The sequence below is a fragment of the Pygoscelis adeliae genome, unplaced genomic scaffold (assembly GCF_000699105.1).
Source record: "Pygoscelis adeliae isolate BGI_AS28 unplaced genomic scaffold, ASM69910v1 Scaffold189, whole genome shotgun sequence".
In the NCBI taxonomy this organism is placed as follows: Eukaryota; Metazoa; Chordata; class Aves; order Sphenisciformes; family Spheniscidae; genus Pygoscelis; species Pygoscelis adeliae.
The window spans coordinates 1538525-1559918 of NW_008825543.1; the positions used below are offsets into that span (position 1 = coordinate 1538525).

A 21394-nucleotide genomic window follows, 5' to 3' on the forward strand; every position below is an offset into this window, starting at 1 on the left:
GTTGGGGTTCAAGGGCTTTCAGCAGCTGAGGGTCACTCAGCCAGAGTGAGTGTGGTGGTTCTCAGTTGGATTGAAATCTCGCTCTGCTGGAGCTGTACCGACCTGCACAAATATGAAGCTCTAGCCTGGGATCTTCTCTGTCTGTACAGTGCCTGAAAGAATGAGTCTGCAAATCTCTGCAGACACCTTCCTGGTGCCCTGATACAAATAAGAAATCTGGTTGCCAAGAATAGATCTTGTTATAGATACTAGAACAAGAAGGTCTTTACCAAAAGTAATGGAGGCTTTTCTCTATCTCTTGAAGTCCCTGTGATGGGAGATGACAGGATTGCCCTGGTATTACTTGATATTGGTGGCCTACATCCTAACTGCACAAGAGAGCATGAGGAGATTAAATGGGCTATTTGTTTTCTGGGTGAAAGTTGGGAGGATTATCCTGTGGTCCCTTAAAAAGTAATTACAGAGCGTCCTTGCAAATTTGGAGCATCTACTTTGTCACATGTTGACTTGCAGCAATATCCCAGCGAGAAGGTTAGCGGGATAAGTACGTAAACTCCTTGATAGTGTCTAACACCTGCTTAACCTGCTGGAAGTGATGAGACAAGGGAGTCTGGCTTTCTATGGGGAGCTCTATCACCCGACCTGAATAGTCCCACTGCAGGCAGAAAAGTATTCATTGAAACTGGTTCAGTGGTTATTGCTTTCCCTTCAATACTTTTTCTTGCACTACTTACAAAATAAATGTTCCTAACTAGTTTAAAGGAAGGCTTTTCTCTCCCCTTCTCGGTTTGTCTCCTCTGCTTGGGGGTATGAAAAGGAAGAAACACTTCTCTCGAAAGGAAACCTGCTGGAGTGCAGTGTGTCCAGATGTGTGGGTTTGTGGCTTTTAGGGGAGGGGGACTGCAACCTTCTCAGTAACAAGCCTGTCGTGCTTCTCAAGCTTCCTTATTTAGCCTCTGCAACCTTGACTTCCAGCCTGTGTGATTATCTACGCTCACTCCTGGCTGTTTTCCACACTTCCCCAGGAACCGGGCGAATGCTGTGGAGGGCAACGTGGAAGAGGTGGTTGGGAATCTGCGACAAGCAAACACGGTGCTCCTGGAGGCCCGGGGTGCTATCAGGGGCTCTGGCTCTTCCCTCCGGTTCATTCAGGAGCGTGTTGATGAAGTAAGTGATGTGCGGTGACTTCCCAAATAACGATACTGTGCCCTGCTCACTGCTCCTTTGAAACTTCCTCACTTGGTAGAGTCCTGCACCAGCACAGCTGGGAAATGGGATCTGGTGAAGCTTTTGCTGTACAATCTTCTTTCTGCGGTGCCTCACTTGTGTGCTTCTCCAAACTCCAGTCATGGTCCCTGCCTGAGCCCCCCGAGACAAGCCCTGGGGCTGCCGTGCTCAGCTGCGCAGGGAGCAGTCCCGGCTCCCTGCCGAAACCCTGCTTCTGTGATGTGTCTGTCAAGCAGTGTAGCTGGTCCCTGCGCAGAGGAAAAAAAAATTAGGAGTGGGGTTTGGATGTGGTTTCCTTCTTAATGTGGAGCGCTCTGCTTTTAGATCGAGGCTGTTCTTGGTCCAGCTGAGAAGAACGTGAAGTCCCTTGCGGGCCAGCTGGACGGGCTGATGGAAAGACTCTCGCAGCTGCAGCGTGGAGCGGACCAGAACCACCTGCGGGCCACCGACGCGCAGCAGATGGCTGGGGAGGCGGGCGAGCAGGCCAGGAGCGCGCAGCAGGTACCGGGCTCTGGCACGTCGCCGGCCAGGGCGGTCACAGCTGTGCTCCGCTTCCCCGCTGTCATTAGACAGCAAAGCCAGCTGTGGCCTGGCACGTTTTTGGATGAGGCGAGGAGGCTTTCCTGTTCAGGCCACGGCTTGTGCGTTATCGTGTCACTTCTTATTAATCTGATGCAGTATCCCGCTACTGAATTTTTCCCTGAGTTATCTCTGTTGTATCTCCCACCTGAGGCAGAGTACCCATACAGCTGTCAGTCAGCATCTTTCGGAGTGCATCATGAACTGTTATGCATTTGCATGATAACATCGTGGCAAAGCTCTAGTGCAATATCCATTTAATATTTAAAATGGATTCAACATTGGAAAATCCCCTTTCCCCCCGTCTACTTGCTTGCTCCTACCTGCACTGCTTATTTGCTTTTCCACAGGCTTTCGAACAAGTGAAACAAATGTACGCTGAGCTGAAGAGAAGGATGGAGCAGAGCCCGGCTCTGGGAGAGCAGGGCAGCAGGGTGCAAAGCATAGACCTGGAGGCACAGGCTCTGTTTGAGGAAACTTTGGCCATGATGCTCAGGATGGAAAGTAAGACTCTTTGTGAACTCAGTGTAATCATAGAATGGTTTGGGTTGGAAGGGACCTTGAAGATCATCTAGTTCAAACCCCCCTGCCATGGGCAGGGACATCCTCCACTAGACCAGGTTGCTCAAAGCCCCGTCCAACCTGGCCTCGAATGCTTCCAGGGATGGGGCATCCATAACTTCTCTGGGCAACCTGTGCCAGTGCCTCACCACCCTCATAGTGAAGAAATAAGTAATAATCTCACGCACTGGGGAAGGGCTTTTGACTCCCAGCGGGGTGAGGGAAAGAAATTATGAGGAAGAGAACATACTTACGGCAGTGAGATGGTGCAGGTTTGGGCTGCAACTGCTGGTGCTGTGCCAGTAAATTTAGTATTTGCAGGGGTGCGTGGGTGGCCGTGGAAGGGACGCCCTGCCTGTGATGCCGATGTGGCCCTGTTTTCCTCCACACTCGTTTCCATTTTTAAGTATTCAAAAGTAATGGCTTTGTTTGGAGCAGTCATGTTGGGTTTTTTGAGGGGGAGAAGGGGGAACACAGGAGGAGGAGGTGGTGATATTTGTTTTCCTTGCCCCACCAGAGCTATGCAGGAGGGAGATGGAGGCTCAGCCCAGCCTGCTGGGGTGGGTAATGGCCATGATGCCGTCCTCCTGTCTGATCATCGTGTAACCCTTTCCTGCCCTCTCTCCTCAGCTTTAGAGATGGAAATTCAGGAAAGCAACAAGGCTTTGATGTCCAAGTCAGCCAGGCTGCTGGGCCTGGAGGAGCAGGTGGGAAGGATCCGGGACGCCATCAACGAGCGAGTTGCCTACTATGAGAGCTGCTCCTGAGCGAGCTGCCCGTGCTCCGACGGCATTGCCTTCCTCCTCTGCAGACACTGACTTGTGTATTTATTCCCATTTTCCAGCTGGAGTTCTCATGTGCCTAATGTCTCTATTTTTAGCAAATTGAGTTTTCGTACTGCTGGAAAATAGCTGCACTGAGCCAAAGGAGCAACCCCCTGGCGAGGGCTAACCTTTGTTGGACTGGCTGAAGCTGCTCGGTGGTTGGAGGAGAAAGGGGGAGAGACATCAATCTTCCATTGCAAATAAAAACATCCCTAAAGCTGTTATTTCCAGAGGGGTTTATAAACCAAGACATTATTTCTTTTTCTTGTTTTAGCCAATTCAAGCTCTTTTAGCTGAATCTTACTGTTCAAATTAAAACCCTCATGTGAGGCCTTTTAAAACTTTTTTATCTATGCTGCAGTTAATCCTTAAAACTTGCCATGGCTTCAGTACTTCCCTCCTAGAGCTTTCTTCAAAGAACCAGATCACAGAAATAGAGAATTTTTATCTCCATTGTATCTATACAACATACCTATGTTTATACAAATAAGAGAAATGCGATCTCATACTCAAAGGTGAAGTCAAATGTCTTGTTTGACTTTCTGACACAATCTGCTTATTTACCATGTAACGCTTTGCCAGAAAAATACCAGAGGGAGCAGGTCTGCAGCTGCACAGGGAATGCTTTAGAAGGGACTTAATAGACCGTTTCCGCATCAAATTTCTATGAATAACCAACAGGCACTTTACAAAACAAAACTCAGCTTTATTAAGCAAGTATTTATTGTGCAATTGCAGACTTGGAAGCAGGGAATTTAGACCTTGCTGTGATTATTATCAGACATACGGAGGTTGCTAGCAGGTTATCTTTCCTTTTGTAGCTGAAGTGAGAACTGCACAGCCTGGGCAGCTGGTTGATGCTGAACTTCAGAGTGCCGAACCCTGGGACTAACCAAAATCCAAGGACAGGATGCAGACTGTAAAAATAACTGAGCTGCCACTGAGTAAAACTCTGCATAGCTTTGGTTTATAGCATTTATGTTGTGCAGTGCACTTATTATTCATTGGACAACTAAACAATATACAGAAAACAAAAGCTTATAGCATTGAGCGATGTCGTATAGATAATATACACTGAATATGCCTGCAGTAGCCTCAGACTTTCCCTTGCTAAAGTGTCTTCTCTCAGTTTTAATGATCCAGAAACACGCTGAGGTCACTGCATTGATGGATTCCTGGGACTAACATGCCGCTCGTCACCAGTCGGTCGCTGCTCTCTGGGACACTGCTGCCCGCCTGCTCCTGGCAGGACACAGCCTCCTTTCTTGCTTGCACTGTTGATGTCTGGCTTTGAAGCGCAGAAAAGAGTAAAACAGCCCTTCTGTTTCTGCAAGAGAGAGAATTTCAAATGAGGGTTGAACTTGGTTTCACTAGACTGCTACCTTCAAAGTGTGCTCTGTTAATAAGCAGTAGCATGGGGGCTAGGAACAGCTTAGATCCCTTTGTGTGCCTTATTTATAAAGGGTTATTACATATCTGATCATTGGAATGGACCTTTTTGAAGCCTATAGTAGATCCTACTTGCATTTGTCTCTTCTATTAATCCTTTGTATTTTACAGTTCTGTTCATATAATGTCATCAGTAGAGAGGGTCGTAAAAGATGATAGGATGTAGCTCACTTTATGTAGCTTTTGTGGAGAACTATGCTAGCGTATGCTCGCCTTTGAGGAACATTCTTTATTGCAGGATCTAATAGCAATACTTCTTACTGCTTATATATAATGTGATGGAAATGATAACAATTTAGCTAGTCCAGAATTAATCCAAGCTATGGTCAAACGGGGTGAAACTTTCATGATTGTACTCTGCTCACCCACAAAACGAACATCTCCATGCTCTGCTCTCTGGTAACAAAGCAACTTAAACTGACCTGCCTGGGCTGAATCTGGGAAAGGGAATGGCCCTTCAGGCTGCAGGGATGTCCTGCCTATGCTCAGTCATGCACCAGCAGCCTGTTGTCAGCCCTGTGCTCATGGTCACAGCTGAGACCCAGCTAAAAAGCCCTAATCCCAGCTGATGAAGCTGTCTGGTTCCAGTGTGATTCCCAGTGAGCAGCTTTGAATAGTTGTAGAGTTTGATATGACAGGTCCATGCTTGGCTTCTTTTCACATGCTTCTTGGGCAATCCTGTTGTAACTGTAAAAGTTGGATTCAGAGTCACTGGACTGGCCTTAATGGAAGCTGAAAGATGATTTCTTCCTTGAAAGATGGTTTAGTTAAGGCTTTTTCTGTTGCAAAAAACCTGTGAGCCAATTTATTTCATGTACAATCACTTTGCTATTTGTGCCTTTCCCTGTTTTATGCCATAATGGGATTAATTAAAAGTAGCTAGTGATTGGATTGTGGAGCACTTACCGCTGGTGATGTGGGGAGCCCGGTGGCTGCCTCCTCATCACATGATCAAACAAACTCCAGTTTGCCCAGTGCCACAGTGAGAAGAGTGTTTACTGGTTTTCATTGGAACAAGAACTTCTGATTTGAAATGACTGGTTGGAAATTGAAGAATCAGAAGAGAAAGAAGAAAAAGGAAATAGCAATATTTAGGATCATTCTGCACGTGAATTGAACACAACTTGAAGTTGTGTATTTAATATAAAGAACATCAGCTGCTGAAAGCAAAGCAGAGCTGGGTGCGAGTTAAGGCTGCAGCAAAGGCAGGGTCCAGTCACTCAGCACCAGCTGAGTAATTGGCATCAGCAGTTTCAACCACAGGCAAGTGCAGTTTCTGGAAAGCAAATGTGCTCAAGTCAATGGTGTGTGTCAGCTGAGCACTGCTGCCTCAGCTCACTGCAAGCTTTGCCATGCGGCCTGGGCAATGTGCCTCACCTGATGCTCCTACAAGCATGGAAGACACTTGGCTGGGTACTGCTATCCAGCCAGTCAAAACATTTGCTTCTGTCCTTATTCCTCCCTTCTTTCTACCTCCACCTGGGGCTGGCAACTTAAATGCCAGGCAACTCCTTCCAGAGATGGTTATTCCCGTACACTTTGTTGGAAATGATGGCTAATGTTTTGGATACCTACTGGGATTTTGCAGGTTTTTTAAGAAGCACTGTCTGGGTGCAGAGGGACGTCTTCGTTTTCTCGTGCCCCACGCAGGCTGGACTGCAGCCGCAAGAAGTTCTGGTTGGTGGGCTATGGTTATCTGGCAGGACCAGGCTACTGCCTGCGGGTGGCGGTCCATTCTCTGAGTGGCTTTGTGGCTTTCCCTCTCTCATTCCTGTGTCTTGCTCCAGCTGAGTGGGAGGGTTTGGACAGCCCTGCGTGGGGACCAGAGGGAGTGATGTGTCCTCATCTTTGTTTGGTGTTGTTGGCCGGGTGGCCGCCATGGGTGTGTTGGGTCTGGATGCCTCTGTGACTCGTATGATAGGGAGGGTGCTTTCAGCTGCTGCATGACCGTTCATGTGGAGCTTCTTCATGTGGTGCACAACGGTTGCGGCATTGAAGGCTTGCTGTGGAAGAAGACAAAAACCCCACGGTGAGCACCTAGTGATGCCAGGCTGGGTGGGTGCTGCGGGACGAATGGGCTGTCCCCCTTAGGTAATGACTGCGTGCTCAGGGCGGGCAGCGCTGTACTGGTTAGCACTGACTGTCTGTTTGCACCACATGTGGGAAGTGGGACGTGCTCGTTCCTGGCATAAACACCACAGTTTCCGTTGAGTGCAAACTGCGGATGCTTTTGAAGGTTACAACCACTTCTACATGAAGAAATCAGGGGGAACAGCTGTAAATTACCCCGCAGTGTGAAATGGAGACTAGAGCTGAATTTTTAATGTAAGTATTTAAAATGCTATCATACACGTGGTTCCTCTGGCATTCCTCTCTCCACCTCGATTCTTACTAAAACTCTTGATATAAATGAAGTACCAATTTATCTTCAAGGCTGAAAGGAGGAAAAGCCGGATTAAGCTCCCAGAAAGATCTGCTGATGGAGCACCGATTTCACTCCCTCGGTATAAAGGCAATAATCCTTTCCCCCTCCCCTTTACTTTCTTGGCGAGGCCACTGTAGTGCAATGTTTGTGGTAAATCTACCAGTATGCATTGCAGCAGGGAATATTGGTCCAAATATACTATAAACAGTAACTGCATACAATTTTCAGGCAGTCTTTGGAGGATCTCAGCTTTTGGGTTCTTACCCACACAGCTGAAGCCTTGCTTATTGCTAGATGGCAGGAACTGGCATTTGTTAGTGAAACGGCTCTAGGCTCCCACCAGCAGACGACTTACCCTCCATTTGCTCTTTGCAAAGTTTTTCTGAATCTGAGCACTGACAGATGGGTATATGTCACGGTGAAGGGCTGTATTTCCATTAATCCTGCAGATGGGGAGAGAAGAAAATGGGCTCGTAGGCAGATGGCATTTGTAAGGCATTCCACGTTCTGGAGGCAACTAAATGCTTTGTACGTTCAATCAGCAATAATTAAACCCAAAGGAAAAACAGCAACAAAATGTAACACAAACACACACTTCAAAGCTTGGAAAAGCTCAGGATGGGATTTCTTCTTTGCCTCTGTTTATGGAGGCAAATATGCACAAATTGTCTCCTTAATTATTCATAATTTTCTTTCTTCACACACAAAAACCAAACACCCAGGGCCACGTGGAGGCAGACAGTGACGTTAATAACGGGGGCTGGGGAGACACCCCTGTTCTCAGCTACCACCGAGCATGTGGAGCGAGACGCGGAGGCTGGTAAATCCCTGTGGCCACCAGCTACTGCCGGCGCCCCGGTCCTCTCACCATGGGTGCCGCAGGGCTTCTTCACAGGTAAACCTCGTGTTCGGGTTTTTCTCCAGTAAATGTCTGATGAAATCCTTGGCTGTTTGGGAGGGGAGGAGAAGCAGAGAAAAAAGGTTATTTTCTCCTTGTTCCAAGATATGATCCTAATAGGATATGGCAAATGCTAGTGGATAATCATCGCAAAGCTCAGCCCCGAGAAGGAGGTGTTCATGCAGCTTTGTTACTCCGTTAAAGGGAGATGCTTGTAGTGAAGAGCTCTAGATGAAAAAATGTTAACTGGGGACGTACCAAACTTCAGGCTTAGATTATGTGAATTTGATTTGAATTATTCAGCTAAAAAATAACTCTAAAAAACATAAAGTGCAAACTGAGCAGATTTAGAAGTCGCCCTAAAGAGCAGTTACATCCCTCCCTTTTTTTTTTTTCTTTTTTTTTACAGGGAGGATTGTGGTGCTTGTTATTGAGTCCTAACAAACCTCATGCTAGTTCTGTTTGTATGTATAAAAGATTGATGTTCAAAACATGCTGCTAAGATGCTGGCTTCAGTAAACTCTGCACAGGCGAGCTCCACAAGCAGGTTAATCTGGTGGAAGGGTGCAGTCGTGGCTGACACGGTTTGCTGTGTTGCTGTAAGGAAATGTGAGCTGACGGGAAGAAAAGCAAAGGGGAAAAGAAAAAAAAAACCCAAAACCAGAGAAAACCAAGGTGAAAAAACCCTGGAGTTCCCCTGCTTCTAAGGGAAACCTAAGCCTACTCTGAGCTCGCTAATCGTTTGTGAAAATCAGGGTTACGTTAACAGAGGCTTCAGCTGAGGATGCTGCATAACAGGCAGGATGCAAAGTACCCCAAACTCTGCCAGTGCAGCTCAGCTTTGGCATCATCACTCCTGCTCCTGCGGTGCTGGGAGCCTCTGCAATCAGTTCCCACGTCTGGGGGGTTGCTGCTGTGTGAGTGACTCAGTTCAATGCTTCATCCTTTTCCATCCCTGCTAAGGCAAGCGAAGGGCGTACGGGGTGCGTGTGGGGGCTCTGCTGGTGCAGGCTCATGCCCGCAGGCTGCAGGTTCTGGACTGCAGCTTCCGGGAGGGAGCGCGGTGCTTCCCAGTGCCGGAGCTTTACCTGACTCGGAGATGTCGTCCCAAAATGGAGACTCAAACTCGTAGTAGCCTTCCTTAATCTTTTCAAACAGTTTGGATTCAGTCTCTTCGTAGAAAGGAGGATACCCGCACAGCCTGGAACAGAGCAGAAAGCCCGTGGTCCTTCAGTGCTGCCATCCACATCTGCACAGGCTCCCCTGCAGCCTGGCCAGGCTGGGCACGCGTGGGCAACATGAGTGAGTGAGTAACAGAGAAGGCTGTTCTATCCATCTGTCCCTCCTATCTAAGTGTAATGGTAAAGCTGCAGGAAAGAGTTAAAGAGTTAAAAACTTAACTGCAGCAGTGAAAGTACAAAGCCACAGCTGGTACATAGCTGTATGGCGTAGGAGGAAATGAAACAAAAAGTACCGAGGAAGATTGAATGATATTTGTAGGCAACTGAAAAAAAACAAAGCATAGGATGAGGCACATAATAGAGAAAATGTGATTCCTTTCATCTGCACTCCAGCACTTGATTCCCCACATCCCTTTTCACTTCTGTGGTCTAGTGAATCTTGTGCAAACGAAGAACACACCGCTGCTGTATTCCCACAGCAAAATGGGAGGTCTGGTATCGCCCCTGCTTGCGCTGCCATTCTGCAGAGATGTCTGAAACAATGGAGGAGTTGGGAAACTCATGGGAAAAATAAGTGGGATGCTGTTTGCTCTTACTTACAAGATATAGGTGATGACTCCAATGGACCAGCAGTCTACGGCTTTGCTGTATGGTTTCTGGGCGAGGACTTCGGGGGCTGCAGAACAGCAAAACCAAATGAAAATTCTAAGCAATAATAAATTACTCAATACTGGGAAAAGCAGTAGTTCTTGTACACTTGGTCTCTGAGGTGATAGCGCAGCAGAATCAGCCAGTAACAGCTCCATTTACTAGTTAGATTGGTCTGTGCTTTTTGTATCTATTTTATGCCGTTGAATAGAAAGAATCACTGACAATTTCTGCCTGCATCCTGAGGCTTTAACCAGTGAGCTGTGGATCAAGCCAGTGCAGTCTGGTGGACAAAATCCCGTTGTGTTAAAATTTCAATAAATACATGACTAACGCTGAAATATTTTTTTATCCTTTTCTTTGCACTTTTAAATGTTCTGGGATTTTGCAGTCTCTACACTCACCTGTAATTCAGTCTTTATGTGGTCCACACAGTGCATCTGTGAGTAGCATGTTGTTGTCAACGTAATTACGTTGGTTTTTTTTTTTCCTTTCTGCTAGGCAATGTACTGTACGTGCACGACCTTTTTTCCCCGACAGTCCACCAGCACAAGCCCATTCCTGATTCTTGGCTTACCAACGTATCCTGGAGTCCCACAGGCAGTGGACATGATGCCGTTCTGTTCCATTTTAGACAAGCCGAAGTCTGTGATCATGATTTTGGAGTTCTCTTCAGGAGTAAGGTAAAGAAGGTTTTCAGGCTGTGAACACAGAGTGATCAGAGATTGAAATTTGTGGCAGAAAAATGGAAAGGAACAACAGAAAGTCGTGGGGCAGAGCAGGTAAAGTCTGCAGTCACACCAGCTCCCTGAAGCACTGCTGTTGCTGGGGGACAGGTCTCACCTTCAAGTCGCGGTGAACTATTCCATTTTCGTGGAGGTACTTCACTGCTGTCAGGACCTGGTGGATCACCACACTCGCATCTTTCTCAGTGTAAACTCCTCGTTCCAAAATTCGATCAAATAGCTCTCCCCCAGATACCCTGTGGAAATAGTAGTTCAGAAAGAAAAAGACTGAAAAGAAAATTGAACAAAGCTAATCATGATTTCGTGTGAGGCAAGCTAACTTTCTGGTCCTTTTACAACTCCACCTATAGCAGAACCGTTCCTTGGGCAGCAGTTTTTGTGAGGCTGAGAGGCCGATGGATACTCTTGAGTGCAATTTCAGGGTGCCAGTAAGCATTACTGGTAATCATAGGTATTTTGGGTAAGGTTACGACGCAACTCCCGCAGGTCTGAGCCACAGGCATCCAGCACCGTGGGCAGGACTGCCTTCAGGCTCTGCTACACAAGCAGATACAGGTTTTTGTGTGATTGCTTCCTTTTAGCTAAATTTGCAAGTTAGCAGTAGCAGCTGGGTGCTCAGAGCTGATGCCCACAGTGAGCTGCTTTCTCTGCAGCTGACATGTTGCCCATTTTCATTTCTAGAAACCCTGCATGGCACAGCTTTAATTAGAAATACTTCTGTTTCTGCCCTGCTAAACTGTGATGAATTAATTTGCATAAATAGATCCTAATCTTGGTTTAGAAACTTGCTGCTAAAACGAGCATGGGCCAAGACAGCATGAGAAGTGTCCAGGTTAGTTCAAACCATGCGGCTCTCGCTTCGTTAGTGGGGGGTGTTTGAATGGCTCTTGTGCATGCAACTTTTACACGTGAGGGACTCTGGTACGTAGGTGCTGAAATACAGTGCATCACCCTGGTCCTGCCACTGTTCTTCCTCTGTGGCCCACAAAGAAATGGCTCTGCTGATACTTACAGCTGCATGACCAGGTAGAAGTGGGTTGTACTCTCATAAATGTCTTCTAAAGTCACGATGTTTTCATGCTTTATTCTGCAAAGATAAACGTGGGTCAGAAACAAACCTGGCAAGGACGAAGTGGCTTCTCAAGTGGAAAACCCAAGAGTCATCTTGCTTTAATCACCAGTGAAAGTTCACTGGGCTGTTTTGTGGCTGATCTCCCTCGACCTGCATGGCAGAGGGTTGTTGACGCTGCTGCAAACTACCTTCGGAGCACCAGGCACCAACGGTGGAGGACCAGATCCTTTGTTTTTAAGCAGCTGCCTGCTCTGCATCAGGTGCGTTACCTGGACTGCAAAAGCATTAACTGTGGTTCTCCTTTCCCTGAGTACTGCTTTGCTTCATTTATCTCCTTCCACAGGTCTGGGGCAGTATGGCTGTCGGGGGTACAAGCCCAGCCAAGGAATGAGAGAAGAAACTTTACTAATCTATTAATTCATAGTAATATTTATATATTCTTTAAAAAGAAATTCTTATTTCTTTATTCTTAATGTAGAGCCATATGGCTTAGGAAAGGACATTTGTTCTACTTTACATAACAATGTATATATACACTCACTTTTTCAACACTGCTATTTCATTTTCCAAGCTGCTATCCCTTGTGAGAGGAGACTTCTTGATGCATTTCAGAGCAAAGAGCTTGCCAGTGCTTCTGTGCTTCACTAGGAAAACTTCCGAAAAGGCACCTCTGCAGAGAGGAGAAGAAGCTGTATTTCAGTAGATGCTGCTGCTGTGAACTGGAAGGATACTTACAGAGAGAAAGAGGAAAGAGCAAGAAAAAACAATACGGTAGTAATTTAACTCTAAGTGGATGCTGATTGTAAAGCTAGAACTACATCTCCAGCAGCCCCAAACTTAGGATATTCAATGCAAGATTATGCAATATGTAGACACCCTCCCCCCTCAATTTTCTCTGTTTGTAGAGAAAAGGTTATTTTTGCAAAGTTCATCATGAAGCTGTGTTGAGGTAGTGGACAAAAAAGATCCCTGCAATGAAATGAAATCACATTCTTTGGGACTGTCTGTAAAGACAGTCAAGTGTTTTACTCTTGCGTGTGCTGGGCTATGGGTGAACTTCAGCCGTGCCAGATTCAGAGCACACCTCCGGGGAGGCAGATGGCAAACACAGTTTTCAGCACGAGCCTCAAGGGTGGGTGCAGGAGGAGGTATTGTCCATGGTCTCACAGCTCGCTGCCTTTCAAAGAACCTTTGCACTTGAAACCATTGGGACTGGGGGGATTTTCCCGGGCTAAGTGCAAGCCCAGCCGAGGGCCTGTATCGATAACCACCTCGCTAATGGGGCAGTCTGCAGCTCGGGTGCTCGTTAGGGTTAACAACCCCCTGTGGAAAGATCTCAACAGCCTCCATTCTAACAGGGCCAAATTCCTGCTTAATACAAATCCTGTCTCCTCAAAGTCCCCATCATCTTAAAGTAGCCCTTCGCTTTCCCTGGTCAGCATCGCCCTGAGGACTAAGGTAGCTGAATTGCAGTGAGGAGAGCCCAATTACGTTGCAGTTTGGGTCTATCAATCAACGTTTTGTATATCTAAAGTGCAGAACAACTGGATAACCTCAGTTAATGCTTTCATTCAGCATCCAATGTGTTTTCCTTTCTGCAGAGACTGCTAATACCTGCGTACCCTTAGTGACAAAGTGACAATGAGTGTCCTGTGCATTCCTGATACGCGTTCAGCCTAGTGCAGCGATGAGCGGGTATTTATAACATGCCTAAAGCTCTCAATCCTGTTAAAGGTTTGTCTTTGCAGCTGAATGTGGGCCTCAAGATAGTGACAGTGCATACTTTGCTAGGTCAGTCCTCAATAATTCTTATCAAATGAGCAACAGATTAATTGATGGCAGTTAAATGGAACTTGCCACTGAGTCTGCAAAGCGCTGCAGGGAGCTGGAGGGCAGAGCGAGGAAGGTGAGCGCAGCGGAAGCACCTTCTTGGTTGGGATGTTATTGCAGCAAACCCAGTAAACGAGGGCAGAAAACCTGTATCTCCTCTGATCCACTAAACAAAGAATCCAGCTTACTGTGCAGATGGGTTGGCTGAGCACGGAGCCGTACCCATCTGGCATGCGGTGCTTTGCTCCTGTGTCTTTGCTGGGGAGTGGCAGCCGGCGATGACACGGGGCAAGCGGGAGCCTAAGGCAGCGCCTTGCTCGGCTCAGCTTTCCTCCTTCTCCAGCGGGCCCCTGAGTGCTGCTGAAACAATGTGCAAGACCATTGGGGTTGTGAGGAACTGGGCTGTGCCAGGACTGGTTCCCAGCAAGGGGGGAAAAAAACCCCCACCGACAAAAAAAAAAACCCAACCCAAACAAAAAACCCCATAGGTTTTTGGGAAAGCATCCCAACAGATGAATTTTTGTTTCACTCAGTAAATTATGTACAACGGTCTTCTCTCTTCTGGCTCAAAAAGCAGGTGGGGTTGGGACCTTTTCCTTGTTTCACACATTTTTCTCCTTTTATCCATATAAACTCTGAAGGCTGTTTCATGGAAATGCCTTTCAAGTTCCTTAGAGCTCTCAGGGAATAGGCAGGGACGTCCTCACTAAGGTCCCTAATCCAACAGTTGTGGATGCTGGGGGAAGGTGATAGTAAGTTTCCAGGTAGTTTTAGGACCCAGATCTTCATTTATACTCGTCAGCTAGCTGAAGCAGTTTGTCAGCTAGCTGAAGCGGTGCATGTGGAAAAAATCCCAATTTCTAATGCTAAATTTTCCTGTTAATGTAATAGTAGGAAATGAACAACCTACAAATCAGATGCTGGGGCATCTGTTCTAGATGTCTGTCCCAAACAGTTTATAATAATTATGTCCCTTATTAAAAAATGATGAATCAACAAGTTGGCTAGGAGAGAACAAAGCTTTTTCTAACCTCATTCCTTTAGAGAAAGCTGCTGGATATTTTAACTAATTACTGAGGCTGACCATGAACACGGTAATTTAAAATGTCGCCCAGCTCTGGAGTAGCTGTTTTTTCAGAGCGTTGCCGTGGGTTCTGAAGTCGCAGAAAATTTGGCCGTGACAGAACTCACTGGTGGAGGTAATTCAATTCCTCCTCCACCACCTTGGAAATGTTTTCTTGTCTCATTTGCATGAATAGGCAAATTAAGCTGTTAACTCACAGAGAAGTATCGTACAACTTGAACATCCTTGTTCCTGTTTCATCCCTCAACCGAGTCAGGTTTTATGAGCTAAATATATGACTTATTATTATAATACCTCTCCCAGAGCCATCCCTTGACCTTGCAGCAGCAGCAGACCAGTGTGCTCAACAGGAAAATAGCAAAAACTGTAACTAAGCTGCCATGCAGGCTTAGAGGGAAGGGAGGAAAGGGCAGAGCTGACCCGGAGCCGTGCCGCGGGGCTGGGTGGGGAGGAGCTGCTTCGGTGCTGCTTGGCAAGCGCGAGCCATGAATCAGAGCACCAGCAGCAACTGTGCGGCAGCGATGGGGCGCCGACCCCTCACCTGGATACTGGTGCCTGTCTCAGAGGGAGCCGTTTTCTTGTGACATTGGCCAGTGCCAGGAAGGGAGTCGCTGCCCTGGGCTGGGAAGCCGGTGTCTAGAGGTGGCTCTGGCTGGAGAGCAGCTGTGGTACTTACGATCCCAGGGCCTCCATGAAAATGAATGTTTTTCGGATGTTGCTCGTCTGTTTCTTCCAGGAGCTGCTGTCGTCCTCTTCCTTGCGACCCATCTCCTCCAGAGTGGAAGCAGGGAACGCTGTGAGGAAGAGGAGGAGGAGGAGCGGTGACCGATGTGGCAGGTGCTGTCATGAAGAACACCCAGGAGCTAGCTGGATTCAGGATGCCGTGAATGGCATTTGCTTGGTCAGAGGAGTCAGACTTTTTGAGTATGTGAAATTTTGTGCAGCTTTTGCTACTCACAACTGTTAGTGCTGACCACGTCCCTGCCGTTACGTCCCCCTCCAGCTGTCAGTGCAGCGTAATACTGGATCAGCTGGGTAGGAACTGGTGACCATATGGTAATACTCTCTTGTCAGTATACTCACTTAGCACATGTTGGCAATTACAAATGTTTATATTGTGCTTCATATTCAGTGGTTAAAAAAGCCCTGCTGAATGCTTGCTAATTTTAACTAAGGTATCGATGACTTAATGGATGAAAAGTTAGGTATGACTAGTGATGGAGATGGATTTTAGTTGAGCTGCTGTATCGCTCAAATAATAAATAGTTTAAAGAGCTCATGACTGCAGGGAGGGGAATTGATATAAAACATTTTTTTGATCTGTCTTGTACAGTTTGCGCTGCTGTCATCTTTAATTTTTATTAATTGCCTGATTGCTTTTGCTCTGAGTCATAACCTTCCCGTTGCCTTTTTCTCGCAGGGCTGCGATGCCACGGTGCTGGCTGCTGGGAGGCCACTGACATGGCGAAGGGGTGCCCAGCTTTTAGTGCCCTGCCCTGATGGTGTGTCTCTGTGCCGCGGATGCGGAGCAAGCGGTCCCCGCCTGCAGCCCCCCGCTTGGCGCGCAGGGGATGGCGAAGGCAGCTCGCAGAAAATGCAGCTTTCTGGAGTCGCCCCTGCTCTGCGGGGATGTGCCTGAGCCCGTGTTATCGGTGTTGGAGGGTGTAACTGCAGGAAATCTGGCCTGTCGGTAAACGCAGCCGTGGAACTCCTGGCTGATCCGTTCATCTGAAACATGTGCTACTGCTCAAGGGCAGCTTGACCTTGGTCAGGCCCCAGTCCGCCCCACCGCTAAGCTCTTTAGAGTGCAGGCTGGGCAGCACTGCTGTAATACAGAAAGTAATGCTGTCAGCATGGGGGGAGCTCACCAGAGCGGTGGGGAATTAGTTAGAGCTTGCACAAGGTCTGGGAGGTGTGAAATATATAAATATCTAAACACTCTTAATAAGATCAGGTCTAACATTATAGAACTGGAAGTATGCTGGAAGGTGAAAAAAAAGCCCTGAGACTCGGGGAAAAAAAAAAGAAATGTGGCTTGTCCACATTATCAGCATACAAAAGAAATGCACTTAAAATATCCCTGGGCAGCAGGGGCTTGGGTGCTGACAGCAGCGCCCTTGGCACGTGGAGCATCCCCTTGGCATGTGGAGCACTGCACTTCTCGAGAGCCGGAACGGCTGCTCCAAAGCCTGTGAGACACAGCTGAGCCTTCGAAAGACAAAGCACAATCTTTTGCGTAAAAATAAGCGTTTGGAAAAGGCAGAAGTATTAAAGCAGAGAAAAAGCTTAAAGATCTTGTTTCATGACAGACAGCTTAGATATTAAATTCCTCCTGAACCTAGTTTATCTCCTTAATTAGCACAGTGTCAGGATTTTGAGCTCCTTGACACAATTTTTTAAAGGTTAATTTAACATTATTGAAAACAAAATTGACTCAATTGTAAACAGTTGAAGGCTTCAGTTCATAAAATCACCAAAGGCCAGCACACACTTGACCTTTATTTACCTTCTGGATTCTGATGCATAACTCCTAGCAATACAACTCCTTATAAAAACCAGCCATATCTTGCTGTTTAGAATCAGTGAAGATCAAAAGTTCTTCACAAAAATGCTGATCAACTAGTAGAAACCTTTCTACCAATATTTTGAGCCCAAAATGAAGTTTTCTTTTGCGGTCATCCGCCCATCCCAAATCTCTACAGATCTGGAATGTCACAAGAAAGAGAGTTTTCAGCAGAGACATTCAGCTGCTGGTGGAGGTGAGTTTTATCCCCTTTAAATAAATATCAAATGCATGATGCTAGTGTGGTGTTGAATGACGGGTAAAATTCAGATGACCTCCCTGTTTCTTTCTCAGCTTACTGTCAAACAAAGAATATGAAGTAAAAAAAAAAAAAAAGTAGGTCAGCCTGGCCCCAGGGACAAACAGTATTTTAGTCTCTGTTCCTGTGCAGCCCCTGCACTGAAGTGCAGCCTTGGCACAAGCTCTTTGGGGACAGCCTGAGTGCAGCGCGGTGCAGAGAAATCCCTCCCGGGGAGGCTGGACTGTGCCGCAGGCACCAGGGCAGAGGTGATGGGGCACCCCCCGGCGGGAGGTGACAGTGGAACCATGTACACTCTCTTCTGTGAATTTGGCCCATTTGAGCACAAGTGTCAAATTTGCCCAACATTTGCTCATTTAAGCTCGATTCCCTTAACATTCTCGCGTTTAATTCCTTGTGAATTCAACAGGTTTCTTTTTAAAATGGATTTTGCTTCTAAAGGAAGGTAGTATCGTGTTTTCTTTAGTCTCCTGTGAATCATCTGTTCATCTTATAGTTCCTCCTTCTGTCACTCTCTGTGTACGGCATTTGGTTTTGCTGATATCTGGAGGAAAGGCTGGATGAATAACTTTCCTGCTTTCTCGGTTTTTCTGTGCCATCATGAGCAAGTCATTTCCTGCCTCCCCTCGCCTTTCTGTGAGGAAGGGGAGTAAGTGCTGCTATTTTGAGAGCAAAATAATGAAATGTTTGATTGCCTGAAATGTAAAGCTGCATATGCGCTCGGGTGATGAATACTTGCCCACCTTCCTCCTTCCTCACGGTGGATCATATTATTCTCAGTACTTTTTCCTCTTTTGATACATGGGAAAGAATTTGCAAAGGGGCTTGGTGCAGGACACAGAGGCCTCAGGGTCCAGCCGTGGTTATGGGACCTGTGACTTTCCTGATGCAGGCTCTGGGAACTCATCTTTACGTTGTCCCTCAGCCTGGTTAAGCCACTTATTGCACTTTGCAGCAGTTTGTGAGAACGCAATGTTTGATACGTTTGTTGTCCGTTTCCTGCTATTTATTCAGGCTCCGGCCCAACATCATCCTGACTTTTCTTGGTGCTAGTACACAGCATATGGGTAAACAGGGTTTAATGTATCTGCTCACTTAGTTGAAGAAGCTTTACTTTCCCCAGGAATAGAAAACATCATAACAAAAGTTGGGCAAACAGACTTTGTGCTTGGACTGGCAGGTTTTCCTGCCATATGATGTATGTGTCTGTCTGCGCGCTTCCATCACGCTCCTGACGTAGTTTGTCAGATCCATCCTGACACCCCATTCAGATGTGCATCATCCCCTGGCTTGGTGGGCACATCTTCCAGCCGCAGCAGTGGGATGCACGGGTAGAGTACACCCAATATGCGCTTTAAAAATGCGTTACTTTAAACACCTAATCTAGAGAAGGGTCTGTGTTTGCCCATTTGCCCATTCACCTTTTGGCAGTGCAAGAACGGGTAGTGTGTTAAGATTGCATAATAAAATAGAAATGCTCATTAATTTAGGTAAAGACCTTTGGAGATTAAAACGAAGTACATAACATTGCTTTAATTTGTTTAGCCTCCCTCTTCTCCGTCGTAACAAATTAAGTGATATGCAGGACTTCAATCTGATGAGTATATGCGGAAAGTAGTAAGTAGTTTCAATATTAATGTCTAACCTTTGGGCTCTTCTACAGACTAAGTCAATAAATGTGACTGCTGCTATACTGTCTGATCCAGCAAATGACACATCATTGCTTAGAACGTAATGAGTGTTATTATGACCTTGCTTAAATATTTCCTGAAGAAATTTGTTCCGCTTTCATATCTCGCAGTAACAAATCCATCTGCAGACAGACGCTCTGCTTCTGAATGGATATACTGCATTAGCAAAATTATTGTAAGACATGATTAATAGTCTTGTGACAAAGTTACATGTGGAGGGGGAAGATACATGCTGCTTTCATGATTTTGCCTTTAGAAGTTTACAGAAAAAAAGGAGAATACAAAGTCAAAAGGCTTTGCTTTAAAAAAATACACCAAAACAAGCAATCTGCATGTGAATGGATTAACGGGCAGCCTCGGTGTTCAGGGACAAAAAGAACAAGAAATTGAAAACATGAGCTCGCCATTAAAAACAAATCCACATTAAACATCTTGCATTCATCCCACCACTCCATCAATTCAAAAGCGGTTTGTTAACTTAATAGCCCTTGATGAACACTTGCAAAATCACATTTTTCATTATAAATATTTCAGATTCCTTAAAATACTTTTGAAGTAAAATGTCAGAAGGCAGCTTTCTATGAAATTGCTAAATATAACATGAGTGCTATAGGAAACTAGACTAACAGTCTGCGCAGAGAAGTCCTCCAGTGTTTTCCTGTTACTAGAGAAAATTCATTTTAAAAAAGCAGGTTGGGCAGAATCCCACCTGCTTCACTCCACAGAATGGCAGGAAAAGCAAATGGCTATTAAGGAAATAATATTATGCTTACCCCAGTCAGCACAAACAAAGCAACTCCTGTTCGCTGCTGCTCCAGCTCAGCTCCCGTGGTCTGCGGAGATTAGAGCCCGCCTGGGTGCTCACTGGCAGCGGGGAGGGAGGAGATGGCTCCGCCGTGGTGGTAACCAGGCAGCACTTCACGGGGAGTAAATTGCCACGAGCACGAGCTGCCTGTGGGTGTGCGTGTGCGTGCACGTCGCTGTCAATAACGGCAGCGGTACCTGGCAGCGCGGACACGGGAACCCGAGCGCTTCACCGGCAGGAATTGACTCAAGCTGCTGCCGGGAGAAATGGTGCACAGTGTGCAGCAGCAGCTGCTCCTCGCAAGTACCGAATCTGGTATTGAAATATTCCTGGGTGGAACACAAATATGATTTGCCTTAATCAAACAAATGACTTCCTGGTATTAAAAAAATGCCCCATTTTCTTTTGTATGATGTTGGGAGTTCTGTGGGGCCACACAGCGGAGCGGGACTGGACCGGGACAGGGTTTCCTGCTGGGATGCTCCTGCACCCCAGCCCTCTCATCTCCAACGCTGGGAAGGTGATGCTCTCCACCATTTTTAGATGGTAGAAAACCATGGAGAAAAAGCATTGCAGCAGAGACTAGTCTCCATCACCAGAGTTTTGGACTATTTCAAAGCATGCAATGGCTCTATTTTGTCCTTCAAAACCTCCCTGTGTGCACCGTCCCAAGAAGCACAGCACATATGAATATAGGAAATATTAATAATTCTTTGAATCTTTTCTGTACTGTCGGATTTTTAGAGATGGCAATAACAACTTTACTGACTGCACTCTCAATTGATTTACACTGCCATCTAGAATAATGCATGAAAAAGGTACATATCGCTGCAAAGTTTAGTTTTATATCAGGAATAAATCAACTCTGAGGCAATACTAGAAGTTCACATCATTTTTCTTAATATTTTTTTCTTCAGTAGCTTAGTTCCAAGGTGAAGGCAGTTTAGTACTCTCCATTTCTTTGTTGGCTGGACTCCATCACTGTGAACTCCATAGCGTCAGGGATTTTGGTCAGAATTTCTGGCTGTGGATTTGAATGTTTAGCGCTAGGTTTTGGTGGACTTTGCATTGATCTGATCTTGAAACCCTTGTAAAGCTTCGCCTGTTTCTCCCTTTAACGTCTTTCATGTGGCAGCACCAAAAGCCTTTGTGTGGCCCCGTCTGTACCCCCTCTGGAGTGAGGGGGAGCCAGTCCCACCCCTGGCATCATGGGTGAGACACCAAAATCAGAGTAACGTGAGGTCATTTATTAGGGTATGTATGTGTGTATATATATACACACACCACACGTATAGATATATGCACTGGTGTGTATGTACGTATAAACATGGACGTGCAGGTCAATCCCTCTGGTCCTGCTGCAGCACAGACATTTCCATTTGCACCCCGGTGTAAAACCCCTGGCAGCTGGCAGACAGCAGAAACCCTCAGCAGGGAGGCACAGCGCCTGTCCCGGCCGCTGGATGTGTGTGCCCACGGTGCCCAGTGCCCTCCTGCGCCCAGCCAGGGGCTGTAGCCCGCTGTGCCTCGGGTCAGACCTGGAGTGAGAAAG

The 21394-nt window shown here is 46.6% G+C and overlaps 2 protein-coding genes across 2 annotated transcripts in view; one reads left to right on the plus strand and one right to left on the minus strand.

Annotated features, from left to right (window-relative positions):
- LAMB3 (laminin, beta 3) overlaps positions 1-3459 on the plus strand; it is a 25142-nt gene extending 21683 nt beyond the window's left edge. Inside the window, exons 18-21 of the mRNA XM_009331987.1 lie at positions 1026-1167; positions 1552-1728; positions 2157-2310; positions 2998-3459. Of these exons, the coding sequence (XP_009330262.1) occupies positions 1026-1167; positions 1552-1728; positions 2157-2310; positions 2998-3134 (610 nt within the window). The 3' untranslated portion in view covers positions 3135-3459. The remainder of the gene's footprint in view (positions 1-1025; positions 1168-1551; positions 1729-2156; positions 2311-2997) is intronic.
- A 417-nt stretch (positions 3460-3876) lies between these two features.
- CAMK1G (calcium/calmodulin-dependent protein kinase IG) lies at positions 3877-20004 on the minus strand. Its single transcript, XM_009331951.1, has 13 exons — positions 19811-20004; positions 15201-15318; positions 12152-12280; positions 11551-11625; positions 10636-10774; positions 10370-10493; positions 9745-9820; positions 9052-9164; positions 7934-8012; positions 7421-7508; positions 6216-6643; positions 5547-5677; positions 3877-4518 (listed from the first exon to the last, which is right to left on the minus strand). Exons 2-12 carry the CDS (start codon positions 15290-15292, stop codon positions 5584-5586), a joined length of 1437 nt encoding a protein of 478 aa, XP_009330226.1. The 5' UTR covers positions 15293-15318; positions 19811-20004; the 3' UTR covers positions 3877-4518; positions 5547-5583.
- Between the last annotated feature and the right edge of the window lie 1390 nt (positions 20005-21394).